The sequence below is a fragment of the Paroedura picta genome, chromosome 6 (assembly GCF_049243985.1).
Source record: "Paroedura picta isolate Pp20150507F chromosome 6, Ppicta_v3.0, whole genome shotgun sequence".
NCBI lineage: Eukaryota > Metazoa > Chordata > Lepidosauria > Squamata > Gekkonidae > Paroedura > Paroedura picta.
Genome location: NC_135374.1, coordinates 85121068 through 85137762, shown reverse-complemented (window position 1 = coordinate 85137762; position 16695 = coordinate 85121068). Strand labels below are relative to the sequence as shown.

At 41.9% G+C, this 16695-nt stretch overlaps 1 protein-coding gene across 2 annotated transcripts in view; it reads right to left on the bottom strand.

The window, feature by feature from the left end:
- The window catches only part of OCA2 (OCA2 melanosomal transmembrane protein), a 195156-nt gene that overhangs the window by 118542 nt on the left and 59919 nt on the right, over positions 1–16695 (bottom strand). For both annotated transcript variants that reach the window (XM_077343422.1, XM_077343423.1), the window contains 3 exons: positions 10455–10612; positions 9541–9623; positions 8104–8257 (listed from right to left, as the gene is read on the bottom strand). In XM_077343422.1, coding sequence (XP_077199537.1) covers positions 8104–8257; positions 9541–9623; positions 10455–10612 — 395 coding nt within the window. The remainder of the gene's footprint in view (positions 1–8103; positions 8258–9540; positions 9624–10454; positions 10613–16695) is intronic.

Here is a 16695-nt window from a genome sequence, read left to right as displayed (position 1 = left end):
AATTATCTCCCTAATTGGGACTCAAAGCAATTAACAACATCATTTTCAATTCCTATCTTTTACTTTCACAAAAGCAACCCTATGAGATAGGTAAGACTGAAAGAGACTATTTCTGCACAGAGGCGGCTAAGGCATGATGCCTCCTGGTTCTATATCCATGCCCACTTACCACGTGGTTTGTGTCTTCCTGACAGGAGTCTCCTCTAGCCTTATCCCCCAGTCTTGTCCTGGGTTTTTGCTTCCTGAAAAGTCAGGTGGTTGACAGAAAGTCAGGACAACTTGCCCCCCACCCCGTTTTGGCTTGTCAATCACTGTGATGTGTCATCAGCCACCAATCACCTTTCAGAGTCATATTCTCACCTCCTAGCAGCATCCTCAACTCCTCCCTCAACATAGAAAAATATTTGTACCAAAAAAATCAAGATCCACATAGCAACACAGAGCCACTGTAACATATAGTGACTGAAAGCCAAGCGGTGTTTTCATGTCTTCCCCCTCCCTTTGCAGGGGAGTTTGATTTGCAAGCAGCGCAAAGGGACAAAGGAGAAAGCAGCTGCTTGTCCTTGGCTCCGCAGCATGGCTCCAAATAGAGCAGTCCAGTAGGGTGAAGGAAAAAGTGGCAGGGAAGATGGCAAGTGATGGCTCAGTCATTGCTGGTGTGAGCAACACAGATGGGTGAAGGGGAAAGCAACTTTTTCTTAGCTCTGCACCATGACTCTGAACTGAGCAGCACATCGGGACTACGGTTGGGCGCTTCAGCTGCCAAAGCAACCATTCCAACCCGAAGCAGCCAGCGCTGCGCTAGGGGGAGGGAGGGCAGCGCCAGTGCCATCATGCCAGTTGGCACATGCATGCAGGTGCACGCCTGCGTGCATACATGCGCTGACTGACGCGCTGGTGCCTCCCCTCCCCCCGCACCACAGTGCTGGCTGCTTTGGGCTGGAATGAGCCCAACCCTAAGGCATAGGGAAAAGTGGTGAGGCAACCCACCTCTCTGCCTCTGCGTCTTCCCACATGATTAGGCTACACACCCTTAGCAGGAGTCAAGCAATGCAAATATGGGAGCAGGCTCTCTTGCTAACCCTACAGAAGCAAGCTTTGAAAACAGTCCTTTGGAGAAAAAGACCAGGGGGAGGAGGACAGAAATGACTCTCAGGGTGGGTGGGTAGTTGGGAGGGAAAGGGAGAGCCCTAGTTTTCTCTCCCTGACATCCTTGCTGCTCATTGTCTCCCACAATAAAAAAAGGACTGCGGATTTATCCACATTCCCTTATCACTGGGCAATTGCCAGGCAGAGTTGTGCCAGCCCCGGGAAAGCCACGGGAGGAAGGCGACATCACCTGGAAGTCTGAATAAACTCCACAAACAAAGAGAGGGTGAACTGAGGAAAATGACTTGTTTGGAAATGGTTAGAGAGTGACAGGCTCAATAATGTATACCAGCAAGCTTCCATATCAAAATGGGAACTGAAACCTATGTCTCCCAGATCCAATAGTCTAACCAGCATACTATGCTGGTATAGCCTATATGAGTAACACTGTTTCCAACAGACTGAGCAGCCTGTGGCAAGAGATGGTGGTCAGTCTAGCAAGAGATGGTGGTCAGTCACAACAATGCCATGACATTTCCAGCAGGACCTCAACATGATGTTATCGCTTCAGAAGATGCTCTATCTAGCATTGGTCTAAAATTCTATGATACAGCCATAGATCTTGGGGTGGATATTATAATATTTCTGATATAATGAAATGACTTCTTAGTCATGCCAGAAGCGAAGTCATGGTGTTGACATTATGCTGATTGCACTCCCTTCCCCTCTATTCCCCAGAATTTTTCCATTCATACTCAGCTGAGTGGTGGTAGACAAAACAGGCAGATGTCCCCCCCTTTCTGAACTACCCTAACCACATGCAGAACACTTTCCTATTTTAATGAGGGGGGGGGAGAGGAAGACCCAAGTTCAAATAGATCTGAATTCAACAGGATTGACAATGGAATAAACAAAGTAAGTGCAGACTCTGCCCTGGTCTCATTAGAACAGTGATTAGCTGAGCACAAAAGTTTCATGTAAACAGCTTTGCCATCTAGTATGACTCTTAATCCCCCCAAAGAACCCAACAAATCAAAAGGTATATTTAAAAAATTAAGTGATAAAAGTGTATATATCATTTTAGAAAGCTACCATATTATCAGAACCCTTATGTACCATAGAGGGCTGATGAGTAATATAAAAGTGAGCCTCTAAAACGTATTTTCAAAACACCATTTGAAAGAATGCAACGCCTGCAGAAGATGACACAACCTGATCTATAGAATAAAGCTGCTTCTGATTCACAAGAATAGTTTACTATGTCTAAAAGTGAACAACTGGTGAAAGCCTACACAACAGCAACAACAGATTCTTGACAGTCCTCACAGTATATAAAGTACAAATTTTGACAAAGTCAGATTTCAGAAGAGAACTGCAAAGTGACTCAAATGACCATAGGTGTACAACAGGGCCCAGGTGACATAAGGCTTTGAAGGTTATTAGCAACACCTTGAACTTGATCTGGAATTCCAACAGAAGCCAGTGAAGTCGACTGAGAGCAGGTTGAATATGGGTCTTCATAAGGACCCACGCAGAGCCTCTTGTGGTGCAGAGTGGTAAGGCAGCCGTCTGAAAGCTTTGCCCATGAGGCTGGGAGTTCAATCCCAGCAGCCAGCTCAAGGTTGACTCAGCCTTCCATCCTTCCGAGGTCGGTAAAATGAGTACCCAGCTTGCTGGGGGGTAAACGGTAATGACTGGGGAAGGCACTGGCAAACCACCCCGTCTTGTGTCTGCCATGAAAACGCTGGAGGGTGTCACCCCAAGGGTCAGACATGACTCGGTGCTTTCACAGGGGATACCTTTACCTTTAAGGACCCACGCTGCCACATTCTACACTAGCTGTAACTTCTGGATCATAGCCAAGGGTAAGGCCGCACAGTTATAGTAATCCAATCTAAAGGTGACCATTGCTTGGATCACTGTGACTAAGTAGGATGCTATTAGGTCTTTTGGGGCTAGGTACGGTGCTAGTAGCTTCACCTGGTGCATATGGTAAGATCTGAGCCTCCATGGTAAGGGAGGCATCAACACCCCCATGTTCCTGACAGAGCGTGAAGTTTTTATCTGCACTGTCTGGACAGGGGAGGTGCACTTCTTTCCTTCCCAGCTACAGGACCACCATCTTCAAAGGACTGAGTCATGAAAGCATCAATGTCTGTGCAGAAGCCCAAAATTTTTACTTATTGCCCCCACACAAGACAGAGGTTGGAATAACTATGACCAAATATATGCATCTTTAAGCTGCCTGTAGAAATATCCTAACAAGATGAGGGCTTTGAAATGCTCACCAGCTATTCATTTTGCTCATGTGGCATCTCCAGTCTCGAAGCTTCAGTTCAGTTCTTACAGTTTATGTAAACAGCTCAGTCACTAAAATACACCTCAGTGTTAAGCCAGGGTAACCATAAAGCTCCAGAGCCCTAGGGATGGCTCCCAACCCCAGTTCCCATGATCCAGTATGCTACAAAAGTCCTTTGTAACATCAACATCTAAGGCTGCTTACTGGATGTTCCCTATTTTTGTTAGCCTTAAGACTTCCACTAAACCTGCCATTACTGCTAGAGAAACTTAGTATTCTTCCACATGCCAGTCCTGTTACAGGTCTGATAAAGTTATACAGCACCTCTTACTGGAGGGACCAGGGCTCAGTGACAGAACACCTTCTTAGTATGCAGAAGAAACCCAAGTTCAATCCCTGACATAACCCATTATCAGGTACAGATGATGAAAAATATCTCTGCTGGGACTTCTGTCTGAGTGCTGACTGGTGCAGATTAATTAATTATAAGGCAGCAACATGTGTTCATAGAGATATGAACCCCATAAATCCTAATGAGATCGTTCTGATAAGGAGAGAGCATCAATGACCAGTTGTGATCCTAACAAAGGTTTATTGATGTAGGCTCAGAGAGGCCAAATCTTTGTTCCCATAAATCTCTTTATGAACAATCTAGTGCCTACCCTGAAGACTGTGAATGACCATTTTCTTAAATTTGGCCCTCACTATAGCCTACTCTACATAGGCGATGCTATGGTGCTATCCTGTATCCAATTCAGCCTCCAGCACCTTTTAACTATATTTTTAGACTACTGTTACAGGCAGTGAAGGTTTGCATAGAAAGACTCTTACAGTGTCTCTCTGGCTACAGAAACAACTAGCGGATCCCAAACATTTGAAGAAGTCCTTTTGAGGACGTAGTCATAGAAACAAAGCCTGAAGAGTCTAGTTCTGGTCTGACAAGTGATTTCTGTATTGCTATTGCTTTATACATGGCATCAATTCAAGACTGTTGAACCAATACTTGAAAATTTCATCCAATACAAACTAATTCTTCTTGTTGCAGTTGTGTATCAATTTACCCTGACTTAACCTTATTACCGTGTTGTCCTTGCATCCAATTTGGATAGACCCTCTTGGAGATCTTCACAATGCCCTTTGGTTTTTAGTACCTGGAAAAATCTGGCATCATCTACAATCTAGACCACCTCACTGCTTACCCCTTATTGTAGATAATTAGGAACAAGTTAAATAGCACTAGTATTGAAGCAGAATCAATTCTGGCTCTGTTCCCAGATTGCAACATTCTGGCACAGAACAACGCATTGGTTCTCTCTATCTGCATAGGTTTTTCCTCTTCCATTATTTTGTATCACACTATATCCTGCAATGTTAGCCCCTCCATAAACAGGATAGAGAATGGATCTCTAGAGGTGATCTAATGGATAAACATATGAATATAGGAAGAGCCCTGTAGGATCTGACCAAAAAATACATCTAGTCCAGCTCCCTACTTCTTGTAGTGACTGGAAACCCTAAAAGAGCCATACAATACTAATAATCTGACCCCAACAATAGAACATTGAATACATGACTTTTTCTTTAAAAGACCATGTACAGCAGTGAAACTCCCAATTAAACAAGATCAGACAGCAAGGAAAAGTTGTGATCCAGCATCTAGCAAAACACAATCCTCAAAAGGCTGCCCATTCCTGACCTCAGGGGTCTCTGTTTCTGTTTTTCCCTCTAAGAGCATTTTTCACTTTTCTTAAAAAATTAACAAACCGGGGACAAAACTAACAAAGGAAAGTTTAACGTCTCACCTTATTCATTGCAACAGTTTTATGAGCTTTGTAGTTTTACTGTTCTCTTTTACCACCTATTTCCCCAGCAGCAATTCCTTTTACTACCATTTGCTCTTCTTCAAAAGAAAAAAAATCTTATGACGGCTAATAAAAAGATGCTGAAGTTTTGGATGCATGACAAATATATTGGGGTGGGAGAATTCCTCTTGTTGAATTTTTAAAGATTTTATGGCTCTCTTTCCTCTTGGTTGCCTTGGGCATAGAGAAGCTGTACAGTAGCATTCAATTAACCCAGCTTAATATTCTACTGACTATCTCCATCCGAAGAAAGAAAACACAAATACTATGCAAGATGGTGCACGTACACAGCTCCTATCAAAACGTGACACAGCTGAAATTTAATTTGAAGAGGCAGGTGAAAGTATAAACCCAGGGGAGTCTTGGAAGTCAGTTTTCTGATTCACATGGGGGAGCCATCATGCTGATTGTAGCTAGAAAACAACACTTTGTACAAGAAAGCCAGGCAAAAGCATGAGCAGGAATATCCAAGTCTAAAAATAACAAGCAGCACCATCCTGTGGTTAAATATCAAATATGTGTTTGGTTTTTCAGCCCCAACTACAGCTCCCACTAAATTATAGATGGGAAAATAACATTATGGGGGAAAGGATGGGAGGGCTAAAAGAATTAGCGAAATATCCAAAGGCAATCATTAAAAAAAATTAAAACCTAAAGGGGAAATTGGAGATGCAATAAAATAGCTATGCTAACTGAATTGTACTCTGAAAACTAAAGATTGCGGAGGGAGAAACTCCTTGTTTTCTTGAGGGGAAAGCATCATTCATTTATATGACCGAAAGGGAATTATCTACTTTAGCTGTCTCTTCCACTGCTGAGGCTGAATTAATGTGCACCCAACTACCTTGGAGAGTTTTGGAAGCAGCCCTTGCACTTTTCCATCTCCTAGAAGGACTTTTCATCACAAGGCTAAGTGCCAGTATTGCTGCATCTTTGGAGTCTTACTTCCTGCTCTCCCCACTGTCTCCAGGATCTTTTTTGGCAAAGGCACATGAGGGGCTCATTAGAATTTGAGAGTATAGACTGCAGACCTGCAGGTGTGTATAAGCCATGTGTGCATGCAGCCGTGTATAAGCCCATCCTGAACTGGCAAGTGCTAGCAGAGCAACGCCACTTCTTCATTTATTTATTTATTTAGATTTCTATACCGCCCATTTCTTTGCAGCTCTGGCAGTTTACACAAAAGCCCAGCCCAGCCTTGGTACATTCTCCCATTGGACCTTCCATTGGACTGATCTGCCTCAATGACTGAAGGTGGGCATTCCAAAGGGCAGTGACAAGAGGCGAGTCAGTATAGTCAATCCATCATAATATGCTCTGAGCTGAAAATAGGAACAAATGGTTCCCAAACAATGAAGCTCTTCTTATGTGTCCATCACAATCTTCAAGGTTGTCTTTACAGTTCTAAAACATAAGGACTAAAGCAGCTCCCAAAGTTTTTTATAAACAGCTAAAGCTACTTTCAGTGCCCCACTTAGTTTCTATAGCTTCTATATATAGACACTCACATACTGTCTAAACAGCAGTTCCAGGGTTGGACTTGCAGAATAGTTCTCTCCCCACTCTAAGAGTTTGCAAAACCTTGATTACTTTAGCCTGCCATATATCCAGGTCAGCTATCAAGTTCAATCTGGCTGAGCCATTTCACTTAAGTATAATTTAGCAGCGTTCCTCAAGCTTTGTCCCCACACTTGCTGGTTTGTCCCTACTCATCTTGCTTTGCCTCTGGATCCCTCCTTGCTATAGTAGTATCCCAGTGAGCTAACAAATGCAGCATTCATATCATAAAATATACATTTTGCCATCATGACAGCAATTACACATTGGTGTAACCCACAGAAACTAGCTGATTTAGCCCAGTAAGCATGGCCCCTGAGAATGGATGTTAGCAGCTCAGTGAAGGCATATCTTCTGGGGAGCTGGAATCTTATGACCTTGTACAAGGTAACTGAAATTTGCATAGGTGAAGTGTTAATTGTAAGGGCAGATAAATTTAGTGCAAGTGGAATCCTATTTGAATCATATTGCTACTGTATGGCTGTACTTTTCAAGCTGAACGCTGAAACTTCAGCTTGATGTAAATATTATTTCTTCAAGCAAGAGGACTGTGCCAGAAGCCTCTGGTACTTGGGGGACCAGAAAAGTTGTATCAAGTGATCACCAGTGGCTTAACTAAATGCAAAGACATTACACACTGCAAGTTTCTGTTCTCTGTTACATCTTCTTTGTTTAGTTATACAAATTTTGTTGTATTCTTCTCTATGTTAGAGAGATTTGACTTGGAGTTTATTATCTTACAGTATCTTACAAGTTCTGTTCCTATTTTAACTCCATAGAACTCACACAGGCAGAGGTTATATTGGCACCATTACACTAGAATCACAGAGCTGCAGAATAAGAATTCAGTCTGGTGATTTTCTACACCAACAAATAAAGGTTTAGGATTAAGCGTGCCAACAACTACCCACAGAACATTTTGTCATGCTAGCACAGCAGAACACGGAAATTAATGCTTACTTCATTTAGCCTAGTTCAATACCCAATCAACTTGACTTTACATAGAGAAACTAGGGACCCTAGTAATTTTTAAGCCAAATGGAAAGTTGTGGGAATGAAATCATATCAGTCAGTTTCCAATTCTATGAAAATGTGAAATTTAAAAATAGAATGAAAAGCAATCATACACTGAGTGATGGAACACGGTACATTTACTTAGCAGCAAGAAGCTTGACATTTATTTTATTTTTCTACTTAGTATTTTTGAAGTATATTAACTGTCAGAAACAATTCTCTTCTTACTCCCATTGAATAGAGAAGAAATGATAAAGAAGAAATGATGAATATCAGGCTTACCTCAAATATGATCAGCGCATAAACGCCTGCTAAAATGACGGATGCAATCGTTACTTGCATCTCTATGTTTGCATGAAGATATCGATATGTCATGGAAAGAGGAACAATTTGTGATTCCTGAAGAAAAGCCTGAATGCTTATAGTATTTTCTTTACTGTTGAAAAAGAGTTGAAAAAAATTCACTTGGCAGACTGAAGTGATAATGGCTAGATTGCTCTAATGTTCGAAAGAAATATTATTTGCAACATTTTAGAAGCAACAAGCGGGGACACACAAGGAACTTGCGGGAAATGGGCATCGCATTCTCCCTCTCTTGGTTCCCTGCCTGTTCCCATGTCTTTTTCTCCCCCAGCCCTTTTTCTGTCAATCTTTCCTCATCCCTTCTATCAATCTGACATCCACCTCTGTCAACTAGCCTCCCGCTCTCCTTCTCCCCTGCCAGTCTTCATTTTCAGCACCCACCTCACCTCCTCTGGCTATACCAGAACTTGGGATGTTGCCCAGTTTAGCTACACCAGGCTTATCTCCCCATACCTCTGGAAGCCACTGCAATGGCCAAAGTTCCTCCAGGATCTACCACATTGGCCATGGCCCCCACCTAAGGAACTGCCATTATAACCATAATTGGGTCCCCAGGATCTGCACTAAAACTAGAACAAATGGCTGGATCATCAGGAGGTACAACCACAGCAAACATGGAAGGAAGTATTGGAGGCCAGCAACATGATTTTCTTTAGGGGGGGGATATGTGTGTATTTGTAAAGTTTTCAGATTTTCCTCCAAAACTGGGAGGGGGGGAGTACCCTCCAAGGCAGAACTATTTTGTGCCAATGAAAATTAAAAATTAAAAGTATTACTGTTTTTTCAAGTCAAGCCATTTTGAATTTAGAAAATTAGATACTTTTACAAGTGATACTAAGGAACACAGACCACTTGCAAATATTTGATACACGTATAGCCTGCAATATTCATAGGGGAAGGGGATTCCTTTCCTCCCCTTTTGCAGGCCCACACTCAGCATGACCTACGGGCTTGCATCTACACCACCTGTGAAATTAGCACAACTTCTTGGCTGTCCTGCTATTGGCAGCATGCCCAACATGGTTCCCAGGCTCTGCTGCCACCACTACTGGACCCAGCACAACATATCTGTTGCAAACATATCTGAGTACTTTTATTTCAGTGGGTTTAGACTGGAGTAACTGTATGAGATTGCACTGTAGAACTCTCTGAACATTTCAGAGAGTTCTACTGTAGAACTCTGTACAGTATCCAACTACTTGGATATATTGCCCAGCTACAGTCGTATACATGAATATGAATAGAAAATGAACAGATACCTAGACATGGGCTAAATTCACTATTTAATATCTACAAAATGTACAGAAACTAATATTTCTAACTAGGGGTTTTTTTTTAAATAATTTGTGGACTAACCTGTTTAGCATCTCAAAGGTTCTAGACACAATAATTTGTTCACTTTTTTTAGAATCTAAAGGCAGGGTCCAGTTGTGTAAGATCTGAAAAAATATATATATCATTAACAATGTAAAAGGACATGAAAACTTGTTTGATTGCTCTGCCTACTGTGCCTGTTACTAATCTGATAGATGAGCATCATTGACATAGAGATTTTCTTAAAACCATGGCAAAGGCAGCCAGTAATCATTTTAAAAGACGGCATTTCCTTCAGGTCATACAAAAAGTTCAGTGTGTCCATGCCCTCAAATACATACTCTGGAATATATTCAGTATAACCAAGGAATGGAAAAGCCACAATGCCTTTTTAGATAGCTCCCTGCAATCCTTTAAGAGAGAAAAATGCCAACAAGCTGCCATCGCTTGATAGAAGAACTTTGGGGTAGAAGCAAGCAGAATATCCTTCACTACCAAAGAGCAGCTGTGGTTCACATTCAAATGGGAAACCTCATAGGAAGACTCCTCAAAGGCTCAGGAGCCTCCCATGGAGTCCCCACTTTATCCAAGGCTCCCTACACCCCAAAGCCTCCAAGGGAAGACCACAGCCAACTTCCATTTCAAGGGCAGTGGCACAGGCAGAGCAGAAGTCTCTCCATTGGATAGAATGGATAAATGAGGGCACCATCTTTCAGAACCCCTGGAAAAAGACCCCATGGTCCAATCATTGTGACATTCAGAGGGGGGGGGGGGGTCTTGGGTTCCAGAACTTGGTGATTGTCTTATGACCTGCTGTTCAACTCAGAGCCACCTCTAGACAACCCACCCATGAGACTGAACAGATTGACATCTTAATATTTTCTTCCTTACCTTTTAAAAGCACTTAAAACAAACTGTTATGAAAATGAAACAAAGAATGCATTTTAAAACCTTACCTGCTGCTGATGTCTCCTTTTAGGCCCAAAGTCTTCTACTTGACCAATCTGAACTAAAATAAATTCATCCGGTCGCTGGCCAACTACATCTGCTACAAATGGCCCTCCTAGTTCTACCTTTAAAAGGGCAGAATCATGAGCATTCGTAAAGTTTATTGCTGAAAGTAAAACAATTAAGGATAACATTTGTGCAGATATATATAGTAGTATACATATTAATATAAAACCTACTTGGATACTCAACTTGCCTTTTCCTACACTGCAACAACTGAGGAGGAATTTGGACTTCAAGATAGTGGAGCTAATGACTAAACATCTCAACTTCTGATGAGACTGATAGGAGAAGGACTTGCTGTCCTAATGTTGGCTGTGATGATTCGATCTTTACTGTCTTCCACTATTTATTTGTGACTCATGCCATTTGTGAGGGGCCCCAAGTCCCTCAGGAGCAGCATTTTAGGGAAATCAGTAGGCTGATGCAGGAAGGCAATTTCAGTTCAGGGACGGAAGTGCCCTCCATTAGCAGAAAATGTAGTGTGGATCCTGCCCATCCTCATTTCCTCAGCAATCACAAGCACTAAACTTTAGGCTAGCAACTGCATGGTTACCTTAGCTTCCATGGACAATACCTTGGTACAAAGTTAAGCACACATGTGAAACCCCAGGGAACCATTCGGAAAGACAGGATATAAATATTTTAATAAACCTACAGCAATACCTGGTTTTAGGAGTTTGTGGGAAGATATTTAACATAAGTTACATTTCCTTTCCCTATCCTTCCCCATATCAGCAGGCAGGAGTTCATAAATATTAGATTTTTTACATTATATTTCTTTTGTTCAAAGTGCTTCACACCATCCTTAACCTGGTAAAAGAGTTCAGTTTTACTGCCTAATGATGGTAGGGAGCTGAAGTGACAGGGAGTTCATAGCTGAGGTGAGTTTTCCCTGCTCATAGTCTTAGCCACTAGAACAGTGGTCCCCAACCTTTTTATCACCGGGGACCACTCAATGCCTTTTACTGAGGCCCGGTGGGGGGGGGGGTAGTTTACTCCTCTACTTCTCAACCACTGCCCTAACGCTCTCTGAACACTATGGTAATGTTTAAACATCCCTTCAAAATAAGATACAGACATGCCAGAACAATGAACATAAGGAACATTTTATTTTCATGGAAATTTTAACTCATGAGAAGGCATCCTTCGGGGCCCACCTCCAATTAGTCGAAGGACCACATGTGGTCCGCAGCCCACAGGCTGGGGATCGCTACACTAGAACACATCAAATCGTATTTACAAATGCTATTTGTCACTTTCAGATATGCTTCCCCCCTCCAGTCCCAAAGCCTTTGGGGAGGGCGGTATATAAATCTGAAAATGTGAGCCTTTGGGGAGGGCAGTAAATAAATAAATAAATAAATAAATAAATAAATAAATAAATAAATAAATAAATAAATAAATAAATAAATAAATAAATAAATAAATAAATAAATAAATAAATAAATAAATAAATAAATAAATAAATAAATGTTGTTTGTGACAGGAACACAATGAACCACGACCAATAATACCCACAGCGCTATGGAACTAATGTGCTAAAGCTACCAAGTTAACAGAACGGAGCAGAATGTGCTATGATTGCTTTCCAATATTAGACAGAGTAAATTAAAACTACTACCTGGTGCCCACAGTATCACTAACAGGCCGAACTGCAGATATGCTACCAACAGTCATGCGCTCTATGCAGAGCTTCCATGACAGAGCATCATGTTTCTGGAAACAGGTGGAGCTGGCATGGAAACCCATCATATGTGCTGTAGGAGAATGGGATAATAGTTCATAGAGGCGGCAAGTAGAAGATACCAGTCAGGCACATTTTCAAATAGTAGCAGCAGGTGACAGGTAATGTATAGGTCAGCTCTCACTCAGGATTCTGCGTTGGTTTTTTGTTTAAATGTCAGGGACTTTCATAACACGCATTTTAGGAACTGCACACTGTCTTTCACAGCACATGTTTTCCTGTGGCCCTGCAATTTCCTGTCTGACCTTTCCATAATTCCCTTATATTTTTAATTGTTTCTAATTGAATTGCTACACACAAAGAAGATTAATAATCCTGCAAGACTATAACTGCAATCATTTAAGAAAATCGTTCATAAGAAAAGTTTTATATTGCAATCTGAGGTGGGCAGTGGGATGTGGCTGCTACATTTTTCAGTGTAATTGGATGAGTTACCACTTTATTTCGATCCTATTTCAGTTTTGAATGGTTGCATTTCAAAAGGTTTGATGACCTGTATTAATTAACCTAATGGCCTGCAGCACTTTGACAGCCTGGAGGCCATTTTATGAATCTAGCTAATAATTTGTATCTGCAAAAAAGCTTCAGGTGCACATAATTACAGAAGCTTCCTTTATCATAATCTGACTAAAATGCACCCTATAATTACACCGAAATGGCCTATTCAAAAGCCATTACAAATGAAACTTAAAATGGTAAGAAAAAAATCTAACTTTACTTTCAAGCTATCATATGCCCATATAGAACAGAGGTAGCCAGGTCCACTTTAGCTAGAAGCTCTGACTTTATATAGCACATTGAATGTGAAATCCTTTGTAGAACTAATTGTAAGCACTTAACCAGAAGACAGCTTGGAGTGTGCGTTAAATTAGACCACTACACCATAATCTATAAAACAATTTTAACTATTACTTTTGAATTTTAAAGCAAATCTCCCACTATTGGTCTCCACGGAATGAATAGACTTATAATTAAGATCTCATTGTTTTAAGACAAAAACGTACAATAACATGTTCAACTTTCCTAAGGCTCCTCCCCTTCCCCCGTTCTTTGTTACTGAACCCCCTTTACTTCCCGCTTGTACCCTCTTCATCCCATCTATAATCTTGTCAGTGTTAGCCAGCAGCCCTATGCTGGTGGTTCCAACTATGAAGGCGTCCGCCACACAACACAGGATTGCTAGAATTAAAACTGCTAGAATTAAAACTGAGGTCCAAATTACAAAGATTAGTGACTCTGGAGGAAATGGCTGCTTTGCATTATGCTTTGCGGACATCTTTCTGCTCCCTGGAGCCACCCTTCCAGGCTGCACTCCAAAATCTTCAAGACATTCCCAAACCAGAAATGGCAACCCTAGCAAAGTGAGAGAAGGAGCACTTCGGATCTTTTCTGTCTGCAGAACCACCATTTCAAATAAGTTCCCTCTGTAGCAGCTGCACTCGTCTAAGCAAAGCCTTTGGCCTGCAAACCAGCAAAATCAGCAGCCTCCTGTAGCCTTGAGACCTCTACTGGAACTCTCCCTGATGGAATAGCCTCCCCGATAGGATCAGGAAGGCTACTGTGTTCCTACAGTTTTACAGAATGCCTAAAGCAAAATTGTTCAGGAGGGCATTTTTTAAAAATCAATCAGTGCTATTTATTACCTGTGTGACTATTAAAATAATAAGCAGTCTTAATGTCAGTTGGAAGGCCAAAAGATACTGTTCTCCAAGAAAAACAATGGCTCTTGCTAAAAAAAAAAGAAAAGAAAAAGAACACGGGATGGGATTTGGTTTGAATGACTGATACCTTATTACAAAACAGGTATCCTTAAAATTCTTTTCAGATATTCAGCTTCTAATGCTGAATGGCACCTGTGAGAGTGGGGCAATTCTACCCTGGGAAAGAGGGGACAATTGGGCGGGAAGGATGCATTGATAACTGCTTGCCTGCCACGTATCGATTAGATGCGGCTGCAGACGTCGGAGTGTTTAGATCTACTTCCAATAAAGCTTTCTATTAATTCAGAAGCCTAGTTGTGAGTCTGTCTACCTTCGACGTATGGTAATTTAGCTTGTTCTAGGCCTCTGTCCTCTATGTGCCCATATAGAAATAACAATTTTGCATAGATTACAGCAGAAGTTATTAGGAACACAGCATGAAAGGAAGTGCAGTAATGAATGATAAAATAGACCAAGTATCTGTAACAAAAAAATGTATTTTCATTATTTTAATACCTTAATGGTCCACTCCCAGTATTTGAGACAGTTAACTGGGGAAAAGGGTTGCCATTCTCTTTGGTGGAGCCTGGAGTTCTCCCAGAATTATAGCCCATCTCCAGACTACATAGATCAATTCTGCTGGATAAAATGGCAGCATTGAAGGTCATGCTGTAGGGCAGGGGTAGTAAACCTGTGGTCCTCCAGATGTTCATGGACTACAATTCCCATGAGCCCCTGCCAGCAAACACTGGCAGGGGCTCATGGGAATTGTAGTCCATGGACATCTGGAGGACCACAGGTTGACTACCCCTGCTGTAGGGCATTGACCACGTTGGGGTCTTCACCTCCCCAAACCCCACCTTTCTCCCAGGTTCCACCAATAGATCTCCATGTCTTTCCCAACCCAGTGGTGACAGCCCTGTAGGGGCCTATCAGATGATAATATAAGGTGGAATATCAGATCCTACCAAAAACATAGGCAAGGTTGTGGTGGGAATTCCTAGAACCCAAATATCAAAGAAGTTTCCTTCATTCATTCCTGATGCTCCTTTTTGAGCACAGATATTTGGATGGAACGTTCTGAAAATGCTTTTCAAAGAACAAGCCAAACACATAGGACTTCATTTAAAAAAAAAGCCTCCAGAGGAATACTGGCACAAAACACCTTCTATAGTAAATGCTTTGAGCTTTTAAGACAATAAGTCACAAACTGAAAAAGGGACTGCAACTTTGCCATTTCAGAAAATTACACTAAAGCTATTTAATTTGAATTGTTGCCAGTGTGGAAAGCAAATGCATTTGTGATCAAAAATAGCCTTAGAGTAAATCTTAGTGGGCATAGAAAATTTCCATCAATTTAAGGTCAGTCTAGTGGGAGGCATGGTCTGCTGGTTTTGCAGCCAATAGTCTCGTCTAAGTATTAAAAACCAACTGCAGAAGTAAGAGATGGCAGATGAGAATATTCAACAAAAGGGGGAAGAGAAAAGGAAATTCAGGGGGGAATCTATGAAGTTGTGCCAAACCAACTACAGTACACATCCCAGAGTTTGTGGCCGAAAGCCTTTTTAAAAAAGTAACAAAAATGCCAGGAACTTGGACATGATCCTAGATACCTCCCTCTCAGTGGAGGCCCAGGTCATGAAAGTAGCATGGCTGGCATTCTACCACCTTCGCCAAGCCAAACTACTACCTCTAGATGAAACTTCTGCAACTTGTTCTATGCAGGCCTGCCCTTAACCTTGATCTGGAAAGTACAGCTGGTCCAGAATGCTGTGGCCAGGATCCTCACAGAGGCACCATGGAAGTCCCACATTCAGCCCGTTCTCCAACAACTGCACTCGTTACCAGTCGAATTCCGGATCAAACTTAAGGTTCTGGTAATCACCTTCAAGGCCATATGCTGTCTGGTCCCAGTGTACTTGAAATACAGTGGGTCTACACCCACTGGGCCCAAGCTTGCCTGACCTCAACCGGGGCCAGAGCTTTCTCCATCTTGGCCCCCAAACCTGGTGGAACAAACTCCCAGAGATCAGGGCCCTAACAATCCCACAGGCCCTACAAAAAAGAGTTCCTCCACCAGCCATTTGGTTGAGGTTGACCATAACCAACACCTTCCACGCGGCTTCCAAGCCTCCCTCCCATGAACCTCAATGTCCATGAGCTTCAATGTCTTGAACCAACCAAGCACAGGTCCATTGTGCATTACAGTTATAAATTTACTGTTCTCACTGTTCATTATTGTTCCATTGTTATCTATCATTACCAATTTCTCTGTATTGTTCATGTTCCTATGTTTCTTTTGAACCTCCCTGAGCCTCCGGGGAAGGGTGGTATATAAATGTATTAAATAAATAAAAATAAATCTTCCAATTTTCTGTTTTACACTTTTTTCCTTACTGTGTTTCGCCATGTAGCACAGGAACACAGACTCTTTGGAGGGATTTTTTCTGCCTTCCTACTCTCATACCAAATGACAAGAATGTAAACAGAAATAACTAGCCCAGCATGCATCAGAGAAGGTCTAGAGATCATGACTGAAGGAAACTGACTTTAGGTTGAGTGGAGGTCCTGAAGCTCTGTGGAGACTGCAGGACAAGATGGAAGTTGCAGATTCTGGTGAAGGTCATCTGCTGGTGCTTCAAACAGACTCCACATGAGTCCAGCAAATGCAAATAGCAAGCTGTTCCCAAGTCCTGTGCCACTGTGGGTGCAGAGTGGAAAACACTGCTATGATGTTACTTA